Source organism: Rattus norvegicus, chromosome 20 (assembly GCF_021556685.1).
Source record: "Rattus norvegicus strain SHRSP/BbbUtx chromosome 20, alternate assembly SHRSP_T2T, whole genome shotgun sequence".
Lineage (NCBI taxonomy): Eukaryota > Metazoa > Chordata > Mammalia > Rodentia > Muridae > Rattus > Rattus norvegicus.
This window is the reverse complement of record NC_141553.1, coordinates 20,629,068-20,648,333: the sequence shown is the minus strand read 5'-3', so window position 1 is coordinate 20,648,333 and position 19,266 is coordinate 20,629,068. Positions and strand designations below refer to the sequence as shown.

Sequence of the window (19,266 nt, the reverse complement as noted above, 5' to 3'; positions counted from 1 at the left end):
AACCCGTGTGACAGGGGGAAGTTTTGTAGAGGAGTCTATCTTGCTGACGTGAGCCAGGAGAAGGAAGTTATCAGACTCCATTGTGGCAGAGGACAGACGTCCCAGACTGGCATCAGATACGTTCCTGAGACCACGAATCAGGGAGGCATTGGAAGAATTCTGTATAAGCTTGTTGAAGCAACTCAGCCCAGAGGCATGCAGGGCTGGGAGCTGGCTGCTTCCTCAAGCCTACAACAGGCACGGGACCCACACAACTCTCCGCCTTGTAGAGGTCGAGTGTGACGCTAGCGCTCGTGTTCGTGAGTTGTGGTGTTCTCAGCTGTGCTAACAACACCCTGTGATTTAAGCGAATGAGCGGTTTCTGTTTTATTTGCACGTGGAGCTGGTGGGGAGGGCCAAAGCTCTGTAACTGAGACTGAAAGGTTGGTCACATGGGTCACGGTGCTCTGCGAACACCCTTAGCCAATCATACGTCTCCAAAGGTAAGTAATGTACAACCATTAAGGAAAGGAAGAGGAAGCATTGCGATTGAGCTCTTCTGGGTGACCGCTGCTACTGACCGTTATGCCTTAGACGGGATGAGTCATTGAACTGGAGAAGTGGGTGGCTCAGTAGTCAAGATCACCTGATGCTCTTCCAGAGGATCCAGCTCTGTTCCCTAGCTTCCACTTCAGGCAGCTCACAACCACTTTACCTCCAGATGTAGGGTGTCCGATGACGTCTTCTGGCCTCTGTGGACACCTGCACACATGTGGTGTGCACGCACACACACACCAACACACATACATATGCGCGTACATAAAACCGTATGTTAACTCTTTTTGAAAAAAATTAATGTTGAATAATAATTCTTCAAAGGTCATGGCTCAAAGAGCATCTTTGGAACTAACTAGACTGCCAGAAATAAAAGGCCCATGTTCATGTCTGTTGAGTCATCGATTTTTATTCATTCAGTCATTCCTCATCCACAAATACAAGCATTTAAGCAATTAAACTCTTGCTGAACAGGTATTAACTGAACACTAAACAAGACAGTGTGCTGTCTTGGAGGCGAAGATATGAAAACTCAGGAAAAGGGAGCAGGAGGCAAGCAGTCCGCCTTCAGAAAGCTGGTATTCCGAAAGCTAATCTAACATTCACGTGATTGCAAAATAGCTCTGTATTCTTTGGGTCTTGTGGACAACACAGTCTCCGGACACTGCCTGCTGTGCTCTGAACATCTAAGTTGGAGGTAAATGTGCAGACACGTACAGAAGAGCATCCCCAAAAGGCTTTGGTTTTTTTGGGGGGAGCAGGGGGAAGACGTTCACTTTAAAGGTGGTTCCCAACCTCCCTTCACAGCTCAGCCACGTTAGGCTGATCTGAACAAGGTTTGTTAGAAGAGGCCGTGGAAAGAGAGGAATGTGATTGGTCCCTCAACCTGAGCCTTCTTCTCACCTTCTGTGTGTCACAGAGCCCTAAGGAAGAATGGTGGAAGGAAGGAAATTCTGCAAAACTGTCTTTGCTTTAGCAGCACTGAAGCTGGAACCCAAGGCTCCAGAAGGCACCATACCACTAGCCCAGTCCACATCTCCATTGGTTTTATCTTGCTTTGCTTTAAGTTAGCAGTAAGTTGGGGCTGAAGTTGCTGGTTTTCATAGAATGGGGTAGGGTAAGGCATTAAAACAGATCTTGGAGTCCTGACTATGGGGTGAATGAGATTAGACTTTCTATATTACATAACACAGAAATTCTTAAATAGCGAATTGATTGTGTGTGTGTGTGTGTGTGTGTGTGTGTGTGTGTGTGTGTGCGCGTGCGCGCGCGAGCTCGCGCATGCACATGTGTTTACTGAGCTAATCATTTCAGTGTAGGGGCACTACACTGAAATGGGGTAATGATACCTTTTCTAATTATAGAAATGGATCAGAGATATTAAGGTTATGGGTTTCTTTTCGACTTCCCTTGAGATCTACTGTGTTCGGTGCCTAACACTTCCCCCAGATTATTATTTTAATGGCATTACTAGGGATGTGAGGCTGGAAATTAAGTTGAGGTTAACAAACTTTTGTTTGGCCAACATGCAGTGTGTCCAAACACAAACAACTGACAGGCAGCTTGCCCTCTGACCGGAACTGACGTCCTTCCCCATGTCTCTCAGCAAATCTTCCTCATGTTTCCTGTGATAATATAGGTCAAAGGGTGGATGGTTTCTTTCTTCTAAGAGCCTGCTCGACATGGGTTTTTGACATTTCTCTGCAGCTCAGACATCTTCCAAGTTAGAGTTTAATAATATCTTGACCCATAACCTTTTGCTTCAAAATTGGTTTTGGCAAGAAATCAAAAGTAGAAGAGTGTCTATATTAAATATTGATTTTTTAAAAAGACCTTTTTTCCCCTTGCCCTTTCTATTTCTTCTTTTTCCTCAGAAGATTAAGGAAGATAACAAAGGGGGGAAACAGCCTCTCAAAACTCCACCCACTTTTCTTTTTTCCCACTTTTATCTTTTTGTTTGTTTTATTTTTTTCTCTCTCTAAATTATTCTAGTGCAGCTTGGGTAACATTTAATCTCACAAGCATAAGCAGGTACTAAAGACATTCTTACTAAAATGGATTAACCCACTAATTTGAGTTTGAGATACTCTTTCAAGGAAGTTTACTCCAGTACCAAATGCAATTTGAAGAAGTAAATTTGGAAAGCACCTTGTCTACTTCTCTAATATTATTATTATTATTATTATTATTATTATTATTATTATTATTATTATTATTATTATTATTTGGTTTTAAAAGGAAAGATCTTGCTATGCTTTACAAATTGGCCTCATGTTTGCAATCCTCCTGCATCTTAACCTCCAGGGTACTGAGATTACAGGTGCAATCACTGTGCCTGAATCACTAGTTCAAAATGATACAAATAAACTTTCATTGCCCCCTGTGGTAGCTTTGTTTCCCTTCCTGTGATGGAAAATATCCTGACCCAGAGGCAAATTAGAGAGAAACGGCTTCATTTGGTTTCCGAATCCAGGCCCCAGGGCAGTATTGTGGGGAAGTCAAGGCAGGAACTGAATGTTCCCTATGCACAGTCAGAACACACAGAGAATAAATGCTTGGGGGTTTTTACACGTTTCGTTGTTAGCCGTCTTCTCGCTAACACAGTGCAGAGAGATGGTGCCGCCCACCTTCACGGTAGATCTACCCAACTCAATTGGGTTGAGAAAATCTCTCTCACCCATGCCCACCAGCAACCCAAATAGACAATCCCTCTCTAAGAGTCTGTTTCCCGGTGATTCAGGATTGTGAAACTGAGGAGCAGAGGTAGAATTCTGCAATGAACACCCGTGTGGTCCACTCTCCCCTGAGCTCTTTCTTCCAACAGACGCTGAGGCACGCTGACCCTTGCCAGGCCAATGCTGCTACCGTAGTTTCACTCCAGACTCATGTTCATAAGCCGGGCAGGATTTGGAAATTAAATCACATTCTAAAAGTGGCTCCGAGTCCAGTCATGCTGCCTTTCACATGTGAAGGGGGTTGAGAGGGATCTTCCAAACATGCACCCTGAGACAAAGCTATGCAAAGACATCACACAAAAGTTCTCACGTAGGATCCAGAGTGGGAGACTCACTGAACCCCACCACGGTTACCCTGTATCACTATAGAGGTTCAACTTCTAGAACTCAACTTTCAATGGAGAAAGTCAACTCCATTGGCAAAGCCATGTAAGTTGGCCCTTGGCGTGAGGAGTTGATGGTCACCATGATTGTTGCTGATGCGTGCATTGGGAAAGGGATTAGAAGATTGTCAGCACAGGTCATTTGAATCTGTGTGTGTCTCCATCAGTGCTCTCTTCAGCTGTCCTTCTGAACTTTGAATCAGAAAATAACAAATATTGAACAAACCTCTTGAAAATTTCTAAACCTTTAGATGTTTTCTTCTTTCTCTTCCTTCCTTCCTTCCTTCCTTCCTTCCTTCCTTCCTTCCTTCCTTCTTTTTTCTTTCTTTCTTTCTTTCTTTCTTTCTTTCTTTCTTTCTTTCTTTCTTTCTTTCTTTCTTTCTTAAGTTTTGTTTTGTTTCGCAAATGCACAGGAGACCAAAGAACCATTCTCCATCCTTGTCCCCACCATTTGAGTTTTGTGCTTAGCGAGAGGCTATATCATCTGAGAGCTCATAAGTCGATGACTGGGGGTAAAAAAAAAAATTACTCTCAATTTCCTTGAAATCGCAAAGTTGAAATAAATCCAGGATTTGCTCTGGCTGCAAAATTTGCTTTCTGTAAAACATCTTAAATACCAAATAAGCAGTGTTGTGCCTGAATCTAATTGGTGGTGTCCCAGGATGCCATATTACTGTCAGCTTGTATTAATTGGATTAGGGATTCGGTGAGAACAGCAGCTAGTAGTGGCTTTACAGTTGCTGTGTGTCTCTAATCCCTGTGGCAGAAATCATGTAATAATAACCCCGAGCGATAGCGACTGGGCTCCGGCATTTTCTTAGCTCCTTTTAGGGAGGTGTGCATATGTGTGCACGAGCCTGTGTGTGTGTGTGATGCACATATGTGTCCACATTGTGGGAGGGAAAGGGCAGACATTGGATACCTTCTCCAATACCATCTTCTGCATTGAGGCACTATGACAGCCTTGCAACTAGAATTTGACCATTCAGAAATTCTAGCCAGTCAGGCTGCCCACAGGGTCCTACGTCCCCACCTTCTGCGTACTGGGATTACCCAAGACCACCTGGCATTTACGGGGTTCTTTGGATCTGACATTAGGTTCTCGGGCTGTTCAGCAAACACTCTACCTGCCAAACCATCTCCTCCACCACTTCCTTAATTGTCTTCTTTGAAATTTAAGAAACTAAGAAAGCTAAAGTCTCTTCCTCTGCCTTCAGGCTTTCTCCAGCCATCTTTTTGTACCTGATCAACATCATGCCGTCCCTGTGGCTCCTTGAAATGCACCATGGAAACCAGGTATTTGTTTCTAAATGATGGCGACTTTGAGCAGCGATCCATTTTCAGAATAGGTCACGATTTGTTTCGGTTGTGAGCTTTTCCACAGGGATTGGGATTTTCTAGAATTGAAGTAGTAAAGGGCCAGAGGCAAAAGACAGTGGCTCCATAATCTATGAGAAATTAATGAGATAATGGAATAATAGTAGCTGGAGGGATGGCTCAGTGGTTAAGAGCACTGGCTGCTCTTCCAGAGGTCCTGAGTTCAAATCCCAGCAACTACATGGTGACTCACAACCATCTGTAATGGGATCCGGTGCCCTCTTCTGCTGTGTCTGAAGACAGCAATGGCATGCTCATATACCTAAAATATTTTTTAAAAGAAATAATAGCAATTACTTCTGAGTTGCAATTACTTGACAAATACTATTTGTCGGTGATATCTTAGTTTGTTTAGTTTGCTTAGACTAAAACCATGACCAAGAGCAACTTGGGGAAGAAAGACCTTTATTTGGTTTATATGCCTGATCACAGTCCATTGAGGGAAGCCAAGGCAGAAACTCAAACAAGGCAAGAGCCCAGGACATGAACTAAAACAAAGGCTGTGGATGGATGCTGCTTACTGGCTTGCTCGCCATGGCTTGCTCAGCCTGCTTTCTTATACAATCTAGGACCACCTGCCCAGGGGTGGCACTGTCCATTCTGATGCAGGCTCTCCTACATAAATAATCCATTAAGAAAATGCCTCACTAGCTTTCCTATAGGACAGGCTGACGGGGGCATTTTCTCAATTGAACTTCTCTCTTCTTAGGTGACCCAAACTTGTGTCACGTTGACCAAAAAGGAGTGAGCACAGTGATCTTTGTCTAAGGTCCACTCTCCTGTCCCTACAACACACTAGCTATAATTCATTCGGAAATGTGAAATGATATATTTTCCCGCTGACATTTGTATGTACATGTGTGAATGCGGGCTGTGTGTGTGTGTGTGTGTGTGTGTGTGTGTGTGTATGTGTGTGTACACGTGCATATTTATAATTGTCTTCTTCCTGCAGAAGAGAATGGAAGACACAGGATGTTCTCTGTCACTCTCTTCTTCTGAATCTCAAGGCAAGACCTGTCCCTGAACTCTGTCAATAAGCCCCAGTAATTCTCCTGTGTCTGTCCCTGTCCCTGCCAGCTCTGGGGACACGGGATCATGCATCAGAGCTTACCTTTCATACAGGTGTTGGGATTTTCACTCTGCTCTTTGTTCTTCCACAGCCAATACTCCTAGACACCGAGCCATCCCTCCGTCTCTGTGCATGTGATTTACCTCCTGTATCTTCTATGAACTCCAAGACGCTATGCTATGAGTCTCACTAAGCTAAGGCTTCCTTCCAGCATTACTGGAGAAGATATTTCAAAGAGACAGATAGGTAAAAATGAAACTGAAGTAAACAAAACACCTTTAGCTGTGCCCACATGGAGGCATTCAAACTTCTAGGAACCATTGAAAACACATTGAGACACAGTAAAACAGAAATCTCTGGGTCGGAGAGAAACTTATCCGCTGCTAGGAACACTTGCTGCTCTTGCAGAGGACTGAAGTTCAGATCCCAGAACCCACATCTGGCTGTAACAAATCCAGGATCTCTAATGGCCTCTTCGGACCTCAACGGGCACCAGCATGGATGCATTTGCGCACGTGCTTGTACACACACACACACACACACACACACACACACACACACACACACACACACATTTAAAAATAAAAATAAAAAAATGGAACATAAGGGACTTATATTATGAAGTCCATCACAGGGAAAGGTATCGTATATATCCAACTACAGATGACCATGGCTTCCAATCCAATCCCCATCTGTAAGAACAGCTCCCATCATTCAGGTTGGTTTGTTTTCTTGAGTCACAGTCTAGCCTGCTATTTGCTATCTAGCCCAGGCTAGCCCTGAACTTGTCCTAATCCTCCTGCTTCACCTTCCTGTGTCCCAGCATACATGGCTTATGTCGCACTTTAGATATTGACCTGCATCCTCTGTGGACTTGTCTGGCTCAGGACTAAACCTGTCATTGGTTTTGTGAAACCTCCTGCATAAGCCAAGAGGCTTCATTGATAAAATGCTTTAGGCGAGATCTGCTCCAAATTGACCCTGTATGGATTTCTTTGTTACAGCTGTGATTTTATATCACGGTTGAGTCTCCACTTTATATGGAACTCTATCTAAAAAGGCTCCCTTCACACTTGAGGCACAAGGAGAGCAATTTACCTTGGTGGGTCTCCTTCGAAGAAACTCCCAAGCTAATATCAACCTTTTAGCCAACAAGAAGAACACATTTCTCCTCCTCAGATCTCTTAGTGAAACTCATTAAAGTCCGAGGCAGCCTCAACGTCTGCATTAAAGAATGTTTGTAGCTGTAGATTGGTTGATTCAAGTCACCATGTATTTGAGAAAAAAAAATCATGAAGGGCCAGAGGGCTACTTGAGTGTCCTCTCAGGACTATGAAAATAGGCAGTGGTTATTGGAATCAATTTCCCCTCTAACAGATCCAATCATACAGCATGGCTGTTCTCCACAATAACAATTCATTTCTCTCAAATGCGTTCATAATATAAAAGAATTACACAATTAATTGCTACACAGGTCAAATCCCATTATAACCAATGGCATGCAACCAAAAACTCTCTTTCTAATAATAATAGTAATAGTAAAAGAGTTTCGAGCCAAAGGCAAAAAATGTCTGTGATTTTCATACTACAAAAGAAATCAAAACTTTGTCACTGGGATTTGACACTGAAAATAAAAATGAATGTCCGGAGATTGAAGCGGGTGGGGCAAGCAGAGATTAAAAGTTAAAATGAGAGAGAGATGAAAATATTTGGATCCTCTTTAAAGAAATAAGTGACATTGCAGAACTCAAGGCAATGCAGACATCCACTCTGTCCTCTCGTGATAATCCCTTTTGCTAAATAGGAACTGATATTTCAGAGAGTTTTCAATTAGATTTTCTCACTAGATTTAAGGACCCCCCCATTCATTAAGCCCGGACAGCCATATCTGTTTTATAGAAGAAAAGCCCTGGGGCTTAGATCGCTTAAATTCAGAACCAATACATGGTCTAGAAGAGCACACTCTCTAAAGTTTCTGAGGAGCTTGCATAAAAGTCATCTGAATTTTTCCACAATGGGAAGAGTCATTTACTTGTCACTGATGGGACCAGCGAGATAGAGCCCTGACTAAGACATGCTCTGCCCTTGCAGAGGACCCGAGTTTGAATCCTGACATCCACTGGACACACCCTCCTGTAACTCCAGCTCTAGGAAATCTGACACTCTGACCTCTTCAGTCACTGGCAGGCATGTTGAAGAAAAATGCAGAGAAACATACACATAGTTAAAATAAAATATAAATTTTAATTTCCAATATTCTCCATTCATTTACATTCCGGTTGTTCTAAATGACCAGTTTCCGAACTTCATTCCTGACATGATGTAATCTTCACAAATACAAACAAAACCATCCTACGGATCGCAGTTCTAACCCCATGAGAGCTCTTCCTCTGACAGAGCACGTTGACAAGGGTGGAAGTGGCCTGCTTTCTGTGACGTCCATCCTATGTTTGAGCCGAAGGGTTGCATTAGGTTTTAATGACACGGCCATAAATACATAACATGCTGGTACCAAAAAATGTCCTTCCTAAAATCCCTTTCATGGTGATCACTGAAAGGACATGCCCAAAAGCAGAACAAATCAACTTAGGGATAAGGATTCAAACACTGTATTTGTGGTGGCCGTAATGTCGTGTAAAGGAAGGTTCCATTAGTCTTAAACTGAGTAGCGGGAGAGCAAAGGAACCCAGTTACCGTGATGCTCATAAAGAGACCTTTGCTTCCGCATTAGAAAGCACTGAACTCAAGGGTGATATTTCCTGTAAATAGCAAGGTGTTTGTGCAGTTTTAGAGATAAGGGGACCAGATCTTAGCATCTCACTGGTTTTAATATACACTATATTTTCATGTCTATAAAAACGTGGTCAAAGTTTGTTTCTAGCAACACTGTAAATGATGATACACTGTAAAAGATTAAGTGTCTTGTCACCATTGTCTTCTTGAAACCTTAATGGTATGTCTGGATACACATGTGCACATGTATGCGTGCATACACAGAACATACACACACATGCAAAGTCACCCAGATCCGCACACATGCACATACGTGCTCATAAATACACACACATATATAGGCATGCACATATGCTACACACATACATGTACACACAATTGTGCACATACTTATAAACACATGCACACACAGACATGCATCTGTGCGCATACTTATTTGCACTTTCCCTTGCATATGCACACATACACGTACATATGCGTACACACCCCACATGCATGTACACACGTAGTGTGCATGCTCCTAGTTATTCATGCTACTTCATGTGCAACACGAGTCACTTGGGCTCCGAGCAGAAAACAAGGCTTATTGGTAGACTTTTGGTCTACTTGTTTATGGAGAGAATGAATAGATTAGCATTGAGACTAATTAAGAAAAAATCATTTCTTATGACTTGAGCTCTTTTTTCTCTCCCCAATAGTTTCTCTTAAGAAATGTGTAGTCCTGGAGTACGGTAGTGATGATGACTGTTGTAATAGTGATTGGTGGTGGTGATAGATGGTGACAGTAGCTCTCTTCCTCTGTCTGTTTCTGTGGGCTCTCTCTCTGTCTCTCTGTCTCTGTTTTTATCTCTGTCTCTGTCTCTCTATGTGTCTCTCTGTCTCTGCCTCCATCTCTTTCTCTCCCTGTGTGTGTTTGTGTGTGCATGCGTGCACATGCACGTGTGCGTGTGTGTAAAACATGTCAGCACTGCAGATGCTTAGGAAGAGTCACACACTCCCTAAAACCGGTCTGTAAAGTATGTTCCCACAGTGGTTACATTGTCAAAGGTTGTCTCTTTGTTTTCTTATAAATTTTTCCACCTCTCATGTCATCTCAGTTCCCCAGTATCTGTCTAGATCAAACTACAAACAACTTGTTTGCAGACACTCACGTACAGATTGGAAGAAAGAAAGATGGGAATCATCTTTTAGGTCAATTCTCAAATTTCCCACAACCCCAAGCTGGCTTCTATGGCAACACTCGTGTCTGGGACACTCGACATGCTGACCCTTTGTTTGTGCCAGTGCCTGGACTGAAGAGTGAAAAGGGATTGGATTTTTTTTTTAACTGGAGTGGTATTTTTAGATAGAGTGTTCTTGGTAAGAAACAAACTCATAAAGTAAATGCTTTGACAGGACATTCCCAGAGTTTGTATCACAATTGTTCCCAACAAAGGTTCAAAGAAGGGACCCCAGTTACCAACGAACAGGTTTCACAGCTTTCTAAGATAGCTACAAGATAGGGAGACAGGCAGTGAGCACTCTCCTCGGGTGTCTTCCACCCCATATTCTGGTCCTGTGATGTTTACTCATTCTCCGTGGATGTCACGTGTCCTTATAATCTCTTGCATGGAGTGAAACTGCTTTGCCGCTCCTTCGTTGTGATGGTTTTTGCAGACCCGCTCTTGCTCTCGATTCTTTAGTATTGCAGCACGCAGTCTGAGACGGCAGCCCAGAACTTCAGCGGAAGAGGAGACATCAATCAAACCCTGTCATCCCACAGAGCCACCGATGGCGTGGGGAATATTCTTGAACTGGTGAGAGCTTTCCCCACCATTTATGGGAAGTTTCCTAAAGCTGCCCAGGTTTTGGGGGGGGATAAGAATTGCTAAAAAGGACTTCTTTCATTCATTAAGCCCATACCACCCTCATCTGATGATAACTTTACATTAATGAATTAGGAGCATGCTCTCAACATCAGTCTAGAAACATGCCTGAAAAGGCATGGCAGCATGGTAGCTATGTACAAATTTATGTGCTCTAATTACCCATCCATATTTTTAAATATAGCTATGTATACATAACTCTTTCATTCATACACAGCCTCCCCTCATATCACGTCTGGCGCCCTGATGATATGTTAGAACGTCTGTAGAGATTTGAAGCCGGGTATCACGCAGGTTGGCTGACGACTCACTCCAGAGCTGACAATGACCTTGAACGTTTAATCTCCCTACCTCTGCCTCCCACACGCTAGGATGATAGGCATGTATGTTCCTCCACATCGGGTGTGTGTGGTGCTGAGAATTGGACGCAGGGCTGCATGCACACTAGGCACCATATCAACTGAGCTCTATCCACAGACCAAATGTTTTTAATTAAAAATTGATGAACCTCATTGGATGTCATTGTCACCAGAGGTCATAGTTTACATTAGAGTTTACATTGGGTATTGTTTATTCTATGGGTTTAGACACATGTACTATAGTCTGTCTCTCTATGTCTCTATCTCTCTATCTCTCTATCTCTCTATCTATCTATCTATCTATCCATTCATCTATCGTTTATCTATCTATCTATCCATCTATCATCTATCTATTATCTATCTATCTATCCATCTATCTATCATCTATCTACCATCCATCTATCTATCTATCTATCTATCTATCTATCTATCATCTATATATCTATCCATCTATCTATCATTTATCTATCATCTATAGTGTCTATCCAAAATATGTGCTTGCCTGTCAATGAACCTCCATTTTCTACCCACCCCAATCACTCTTTTTTTTTTCTCCTTTCTCCCGGAGCTGGGGACCGAACCCAGGGCCTTGCACTTGCTAGGCAAGCGCTCTACTACTGAGCTAAATCCCCAACCCCACCCCAATCACTCTTAACAAGGGAACCCCCTTCTCCTTCCTTCTGTCTCTCTGTCTTTCCCTCCACCTCCCACTATCTCAGAGGTTCTCAACTTGTGTGTCAAGACCCATTTGAGGGTTACACAAGCTTTTCACAGGGATCTTCTCAGACCATTGGAAAGAACAGATATTTACAATATGGTTAGGAACAGCAGCAAAATGACAGGATATAATAGCAACAAAAATAATTTTCTGGTTGGGGCTCACCACAACAGGAAGAACTGCGTTAAAGGGGCCCCTTTTGTCCTCTTGCCTTTTACAGACTAGGAAATTTTGATTTTAGCGAAGCACAGCTTACTATGTCTTTCTCAGATCTTCACTTAGATATTGTATCTAAAATCACCACCACGACGCACATCATGCTGGCTTTCCCTAACCTGAGCACTGGACAGCTTTGCATTCTACATGCAGTCCTTTGAATTTTGGGAAGAGTGCAAGCTCATTAGCTCCATGGGATTCTTTAATTAATTGGTTAATTAATCAATTAGTTTGCCAGCATTTAGATGCCTAATTATTCTAGGAACTTTAAAAAAAACAGTTATCTCCACTGAAATGCATTTGCTAATACATTGAAAATTACAATGGGTTTGTGGGGTCTGTTTCTGGGTTCTCTGTTCTGGACCATGGTTCTGTGTGTCTGTATCTTTTACACGAAGTGCGCTGTCTGTGTAACTGCAGCAGTAAGTCCTAAGGCTCACGTGGCATGGGGCTCCAGCTTTGTTCTGCTGTGATGTCATGCGAGCTCGTTTGAATATTTCACCTTTCCCTGTAAACTCTAGGCTCAGGTCTTCGCTCGCCAAAGAACTGATAGAATTACAGTTGAGCTGATATTGAATCCATGCCAAGTCACAGACCACTGGCGGGTTGACAAGGTAGAGCGTCCTTATTCATGGACATGAGACCTCTCTCCAGTTCGTTCCTCTTTGATTCCAGCCTTCAAGGACTGCACATAGTTCAAAGCTAGGGCACAGGCCTCACAGACGTGAGGCCCCATGTTTGATTTCCACAAAGCAGAGAGACTGACTTAACTCCTCAGCACTTAGTATTTTCACCATGTATGTGTGTGTATCTGACACATATATGTGTATATCTACATATATGTGTATCCATGTACTAATACATGTATTTTAACAGAGGTATACATGTAGTATGTACTTTAACATTTTGTTAGATTCATAAGCAACTGTTTTATTTTCCACAGTGACAATGTAAGGAACACTGAGTTTTAGCCCCAATATCTATTTCTTTACCAGGATATAGATTGACTCTTGAATGTCAAATTTTATTCTACCATTTGTTTTTAACGTCTGAGAAAGTTTTTTCTTCTTTCTCCCCCCAATTCTTCAAGACTTTCTGCATATAAAAATACGTGTGATGTCTGGAAAAGGAAAATGAATTTCTTTTTTTCCAGTGAGCACAACTTTCCCTTTCTATTATATATATATATATATATGTATATATATATATATATAATGTGTGTGTATGTATATATATGTGTATATATACATATGTGTGTGTGATCTATAATATTCATATAATAGAAAAGACTATTTGCTAAAATAGAGTGAGAGGGTGGTTCTTTTTCTTCACACGTCTTATATTTATCAAGTTGATAATGATCACTTTGAAAACAGTTTACAGAAGGGGCTCAAGACAGACAGAGATTTCTACCACCGAAGGGTGTTTTCTAAAATAAGTCCCAGCGTAGATTAGAGCGACCCCTGCATCATTATCCGAGTTTTAGTTAGAACTTACCCTGTGTCACTGTGGACAAGTCACTCCCAAGTTTCATCTTAACTCAAACGGTCATATTTATCGTGATAATGTCTTGCCCATGTGAGTTAAATGAGTTGTATGGGAAGCCACACAGGAGAAATGTCAAGAAGAAAGTGTCGGGGTTGGGGATTAGCTCAGTGGTAGAGTGCTTGCCTAACAAGCGCAAGGCCCTGGGTTCGGTCCCCAGTTCCGAAAAAAAGAAAAAGAAAAAAAAAAGAAGAAAGTGTCAAAAAATAATTATTGATCTTCCTGTGTGGATTTGACCAGTCCTTGGTCATTTCTCTTGCTTTGTTCGTGTGTACTTGGTATGAGACCTGATCCGAAGATGACCGCCCTAGGCCGGCTGCCTGTGTAGATCACCTGCAGCCGTTATCCTGATTACTTGTGACATAGATCTTGTAGTCTTTAAATATTTTAGTCTAAGCCAATAGTAATGTACTTTAAAATTTACTTAGAAGTTAAACGGGAAGGATATTTCCTCTCGAATATACCGTGGGATCTAACATTTTCTCAAACCTAAGATTAAAGGCAGACTTATTTTTTTTTCTTGCTGAATTATGGACTATCGAGTAAAATACTAATTATTCAGAGTAAAGATAGGAAATATTACAATTATTCTCTTCCACTGGGTAAACAGATAAACACTGTTTTGTTTCTAATTAAGGTTTTAAGGCAGCGATGGACAAAGGGAAGATTGTAAACGTTCCAATGTTAATGAGTTCATATGTTTGAATCATTAAAAGAAAAGAATTGGCTTGTTTTTTATAATTTTAATATGGAACTTATAAAGCTTTGTTATGCGTCACACTTTATTATGGACTATAATAAAACGCCCAATGATCTTTAAAACGTTATTAAAATTTATTCTTTAAACATCACCAAGCATCATCTTACTAGCTGGGTAAGGTTTAAATTAGCCACATGCTAAGTAAACCCCACTTTAAAAACCCCATTGTATTCCTTCTGTAAAGCGTTCGGCTAAAGGGAGTGTCATTTTCCTTAGTGAGTAAAGAAAATGTTGACGAAAACACACTGTCGACCAAGAACTGAAAACCATGTTGGCGTAGATAATCATTTACACACTGATGGTTCCTAACCCCGGTGTCTCTGTTCAACAGGCCAGAGGCTTTGTTGACAACTTATCCATGGTATGTGAACCAGTCTGGACGTTAGGACTCCACCAAACACTCCTGCTAATATTAATCATTGGACGGTGGCTTCTCCCCATCGGAGGGACCATTACTAGAGACCAACTCTCGGAACTTCTTCTGATGTTCGTGGGGACGGCGGCAGACATACTGGAGTTCACTACTGAGACTCTGAAGGAAAATAATGTCAGGTAAGGTCCTGATCCAACGTCAGCACCACATGTGTGGTCACTGCTGTGTTGTGTGTACCACACCCGGCTTGTCTGAAGACAGTTTTGTGTCAGGGCTCAAGAGTTGACTTACCTAGTTAATTGTTTTCTACACAAGCCTCGGGACCCGAGTTCGGATCCACAACTCCCATATAAGCAGCGGGCATGGTGCTGTGTATCCGTACATGTACGTCTGGGATCACACAACGCTGGAGATAACAGGGACAGGAGAACGTCTAGGGCTCGCTGGGAAGCCATTCATGATGAATCAGTAAACTCCGTGTTCGGTGAGAGTCGGGTGGTATGATGGATGAAAACACCCCACATCAAACCTCTGAGCTCCGTGGGCACTTAATCACATGTGCAGACATATCAGTACACATAAGAACACACGTGAATGTATTCACATATACACCACATGTACTATATATACACATATGTACTTAGGTTCATGCTAAGGACCAATCCTTATAGCAAAAAAGAAATGCAGGAAGGAGGTTCAGTCTAAGAAAGAGATGGGATATACCCACCCTGGATAGAACAGAAGACCATCACATAGTTATACCGTAAGTGCTGGAGGATCATGGTGGAACCAGTGACTATAGGTATCTGCAGATTCTCATGTGTCTCTTTCCTCTTCAACCAAGTGTCAGCAGTATAGCCAATGCCAATGTTTCCCCTGAGATCACATAGTTCCAAGAGCCATAGAGACACCGTCCCTTTCTCCAGCTGAAGAATGTACATTTCCCGGTGAGAAGGAGAACAGAGCAGAGGAAGTTTTATTGTACAAAATTTTATTTTTAGTCCGTTTCGTTCAAAGCCCCCACAGGCTTTCTGATGGAGATTGCCTATAAATTAAAACTTATTGAGTTGGTACTTTTATTTTTGCCACCAGCAAGTAAACTCAGAATCCATGATCACATCTGTTTATGGAACCACTTTCTTCCCATTAGGGATTTGAGTCTCCGTGCCTGAATGTACTTTAAGCTTGGGTTGTTTTGTATGATGCTATAAAAACAAATTGGAATGAGGCTGGCTTTTAATGCTACGGTTTACTTTATCCCACTCTCCTCAAACAACAAAACATAAAACCAGAGCAAAACACGCCGACTTATTAAATAAGCCTAATTTCTCAATTACAGAGTGAATCATCATTTATCAGAGAGAGCTTTTTTTTTTATACAAGAACCCTCATCGTTTTGTGCACACTAGTTTTTCTTTTAGTTTATTAAGTTGACGTCATTTTCGGAGGTATCAAATATGAATTGGATGGCTGTAGTCACGGTGTTTATTTTCGTGTGGTGGTTTCAGTGCCTTATGTTTGATTAGCATTTTACATTGTAGAGTGCTTTGAGATTAGTTTGAGATCATTATTATACAATGGAATATGAATGGATCATGATGGAGCCTCTGGAATTATGAGTGTGGATAGTTACAGAGACCTGACATCTATCCGTAAATGGATGCATGCATGCTAAATACTTACAGAGCACAGAGACAGCACAGGATAGTAAAGGCCTTGCAGAGGGCTGTGTTTTATGGAGCTAGTCGTAAAATGAGAGACACACCATACCCAGTTATCTTAATGGGCTCTGTGCGCCCCATCCAGAAGTATCGTCAAAGAGTAATGGATCCCGTGTTTACCAATAAATGTTGATTATTAAATAAGTTTATTTGATTGCTTGACCCATAAAAAAGCACCCTTGGAAGTCACTCAGCACTGTTTAATTGACTAAGAACTGGTTTGATATTTAACATGTGCCAGGTACCCTGTTAGACAGAGCGTGGGCAACAGAGCCGTAAACACGTTATGAATCGAAGATCACGCAGTTCAGCCAAAACAGGACTGTGTTGGTCCAGCAAGAATTTAGGGAGCGCTCGAGGTTTCAAAGCATCACCGATCCCCCCTCAATTTTTTTCTGCCACTTACAATTCAATCCGAATCCTTTCTGAGCATATATTTTGGAAATTTTGAAGTTGCATTTCATGCAAGTCAATGCTCAACGAGGCTGAATAAATGAGAGTAGGCCCTTGTGTCTGCGGGCTTCTGGTCTGTGGATAGAAAGTGTTCTACAAATGACTCCAAGTTCATCATAGCACTATAGCATGGGTTGCATGCAATGTTTTGTAAAAACTTGTGTGTCCTACAAACACTTGCCTATGGATAATATAGGATTTTTTGTTACAGAGTCTATTTCAAAATATCTTTAAATATTGTTTTCAATTGTATTTTCTCAAATTGAAGTTATTTTGTTTCAATGTTCCCGGGCTGTGACAGTAGCCTTTTGTGGTTTCCCATCTGCCACCCCCTTGCACCCCTTACGGAGGTAACTCAAATGCAACTCACCCGGTGGTCAAGTCCCAGCATATATCTAGAGATTTTCCTCTCTTCAAAAGGCTGGCTTCCAAGTTCTAAGTTCTTGTGTCAGGTCTCACATATATTGTAAGAAATGATACCAAAAATGTCTTTGTGTGTGTGTGTGTATGTGTGTGTGTGTGAGTGTGTGTGTCAGTGTGTGTGTCAGTGTGTGTGTCAGTGTGTGTGTGTCAGTGTGTATGTGTGTCAGTGTGTGTGTCAGTGTGTGTGTGAGTGTGTGTCAGTCTGTGTGTGTCAGTGTGTGTGTCAGTGTGTGTGTCAGTGTGTGTGTGTCAGTGTGTATGTGTGTCAGTGTGTGTGTGTCAGTGTGTGTGAGTGTGTGTCAGTTTGTGTGTGTCAGTGTGTGTGTCAGTGTGTGTCAGTGTGTGTGTCAGTGTGTGTGTGTCAGTCTGTGTCAGTGTGTGTGTGTCAGTGTGTGTGTGAGTGTGTGTGTCAATCTGTGTGTGTGTCAATCTGTGTGTGTGAGTGTGTGTGTGAGTGTGTGTGTCAGTGTGTGTGTGTCAGTGTGTGTGTGTCAATCTGTGTGTGTGAGTGTGTGTCAGTTTGTGTGTGTCAGTGTGTGTGTGTGTGAGTGAGTGTGTGTGTGAGTGTGTGTGTGAGTGTGTGTGTGTGAGCTTAGATACTCTCCCTTTCACCTTTGCATTTCAAGTCCTTTCTCTGCTTTTCCACGTGGTTCTCTTGTTTATTATTTCTTTTATTATTTTTTAATATCCCATCTTATATTCTTTCTAATGGTTGTTTTTCCTTTCCTTTCCTTTTCTCAATTTTGTTGCTTTATTGGAGACATCATTTACCCACACAGTGATTCGGTAACCAGCAGTGACACACAGAACTTGCCTATTTTGTTTTATTTCCAGGTTTTACCCTATGTCTGATCCTCCTACTTATAAATGAAGACACTTCTGGTTGTTGCCAAAGTAAGCCTCGTGAATTTACTTTTCTTGTCTTATTCTACTGTCTTCTAGTCTTCCTCCCCACGAGACAGATGCAGTAGAACTGAACGTTTCAGTCTCAAGAGAAACATTTTGTCTTCCTCTGCTAAGGGTGCCCTTGTCGTTTTCGCTGGCACAGACTATCACTATAAACTTGGAGAATGGTATTTTTATTTCCATACTAGTAAGAACTTTTTATTTGTATTGAAAACCGTGGAGTCTGCCTTTATTGATATGATTTTTGTTTTGGTTGTCCTTTATTATAAAAAAAAGACTATATTACGTTAACTGATCTTCAGATGTTAAACCACCTTTGACGTCGGGATAAACTGAACTTAGTTGTGCTGTTTGGTCATTTGTGATGTGGTTTTTGGTCTCATTTTTTCCGTCTTGTCCATGCGGAATAGTGTGCCACAGTATCACCTCTAAAGGTTTTGAATCCAGATAACACTGGCTTTTAGAAACACACCCGGAAGCATCCTTTTGACTTCTATTTTCTGAAAATAATTTTTGCATAATTGATATTATTTCTTCCAAGATTTTATAGACTTCTCCAAGGAAGCAATCCGGGTCAGGCCTTTACTTTATGGGAAGCGATTTCCTTTTCCTCTTTCTCGTCCCCCTCATATTCCTCCTTCCTTTTCCATATCATCACGGGATTCGATGTCATTTCTTCCTTTAGGACTAATTAAATATTTTACATTTTTCTGATTTGGGGTTGTGCTTTTCTCCCAAGGATGTTCTTTTCTGTCTGTCGTGTTTGGAAGTGCCTCTGACGTTAGCATAAACGTGCTAATCTCTGTGGCCTCTGAGGTGACCCCTCCTTTCCGTTTCCTGGGTTTGAATGTTGGCTCACTCTCTTTGCTTTTCCCCAGAGAGGAAAGGTTTGCTTACTTGGTGGGTGAGGATAATCGGCTTATTAATTATTTAATTTATCTGTTTATAGAAACAAATGTGTGTGGGTTTTATTGACTTGATAATTATTCTGTTTTACATTTTTTTTGTTTCTGCTTTGATGTTTGATAGTTTTTTTCCTTTCTTATGCTTGCCTTGGACCATTTGCTGTTTTCATTTCTTACTCAGACCTTAGATT

At 41.7% G+C, this 19,266-nt stretch overlaps 1 protein-coding gene across 2 annotated transcripts in view; it reads left to right on the top strand.

Moving 5' to 3' along the window:
- The window catches only part of Tmem26 (transmembrane protein 26), a 49,350-nt gene that overhangs the window by 11,999 nt on the left and 18,085 nt on the right, over nt 1–19,266 (top strand). Inside the window, exons 2-5 of one of the 2 annotated variants that reach the window (XM_087597500.1) lie at nt 4,870–4,948; nt 10,514–10,627; nt 14,626–14,846; nt 18,099–18,158. In XM_087597500.1, the coding sequence (XP_087453626.1) occupies nt 4,870–4,948; nt 10,514–10,627; nt 14,626–14,846; nt 18,099–18,135 (451 nt within the window). In that variant the 3' untranslated portion in view covers nt 18,136–18,158. Of the gene's footprint in view, nt 1–4,869; nt 4,949–10,513; nt 10,628–14,625; nt 14,847–18,098; nt 18,159–19,266 lie in introns of those variants that run through there. The other variant, NM_001107623.1, reaches the window with a different exon arrangement.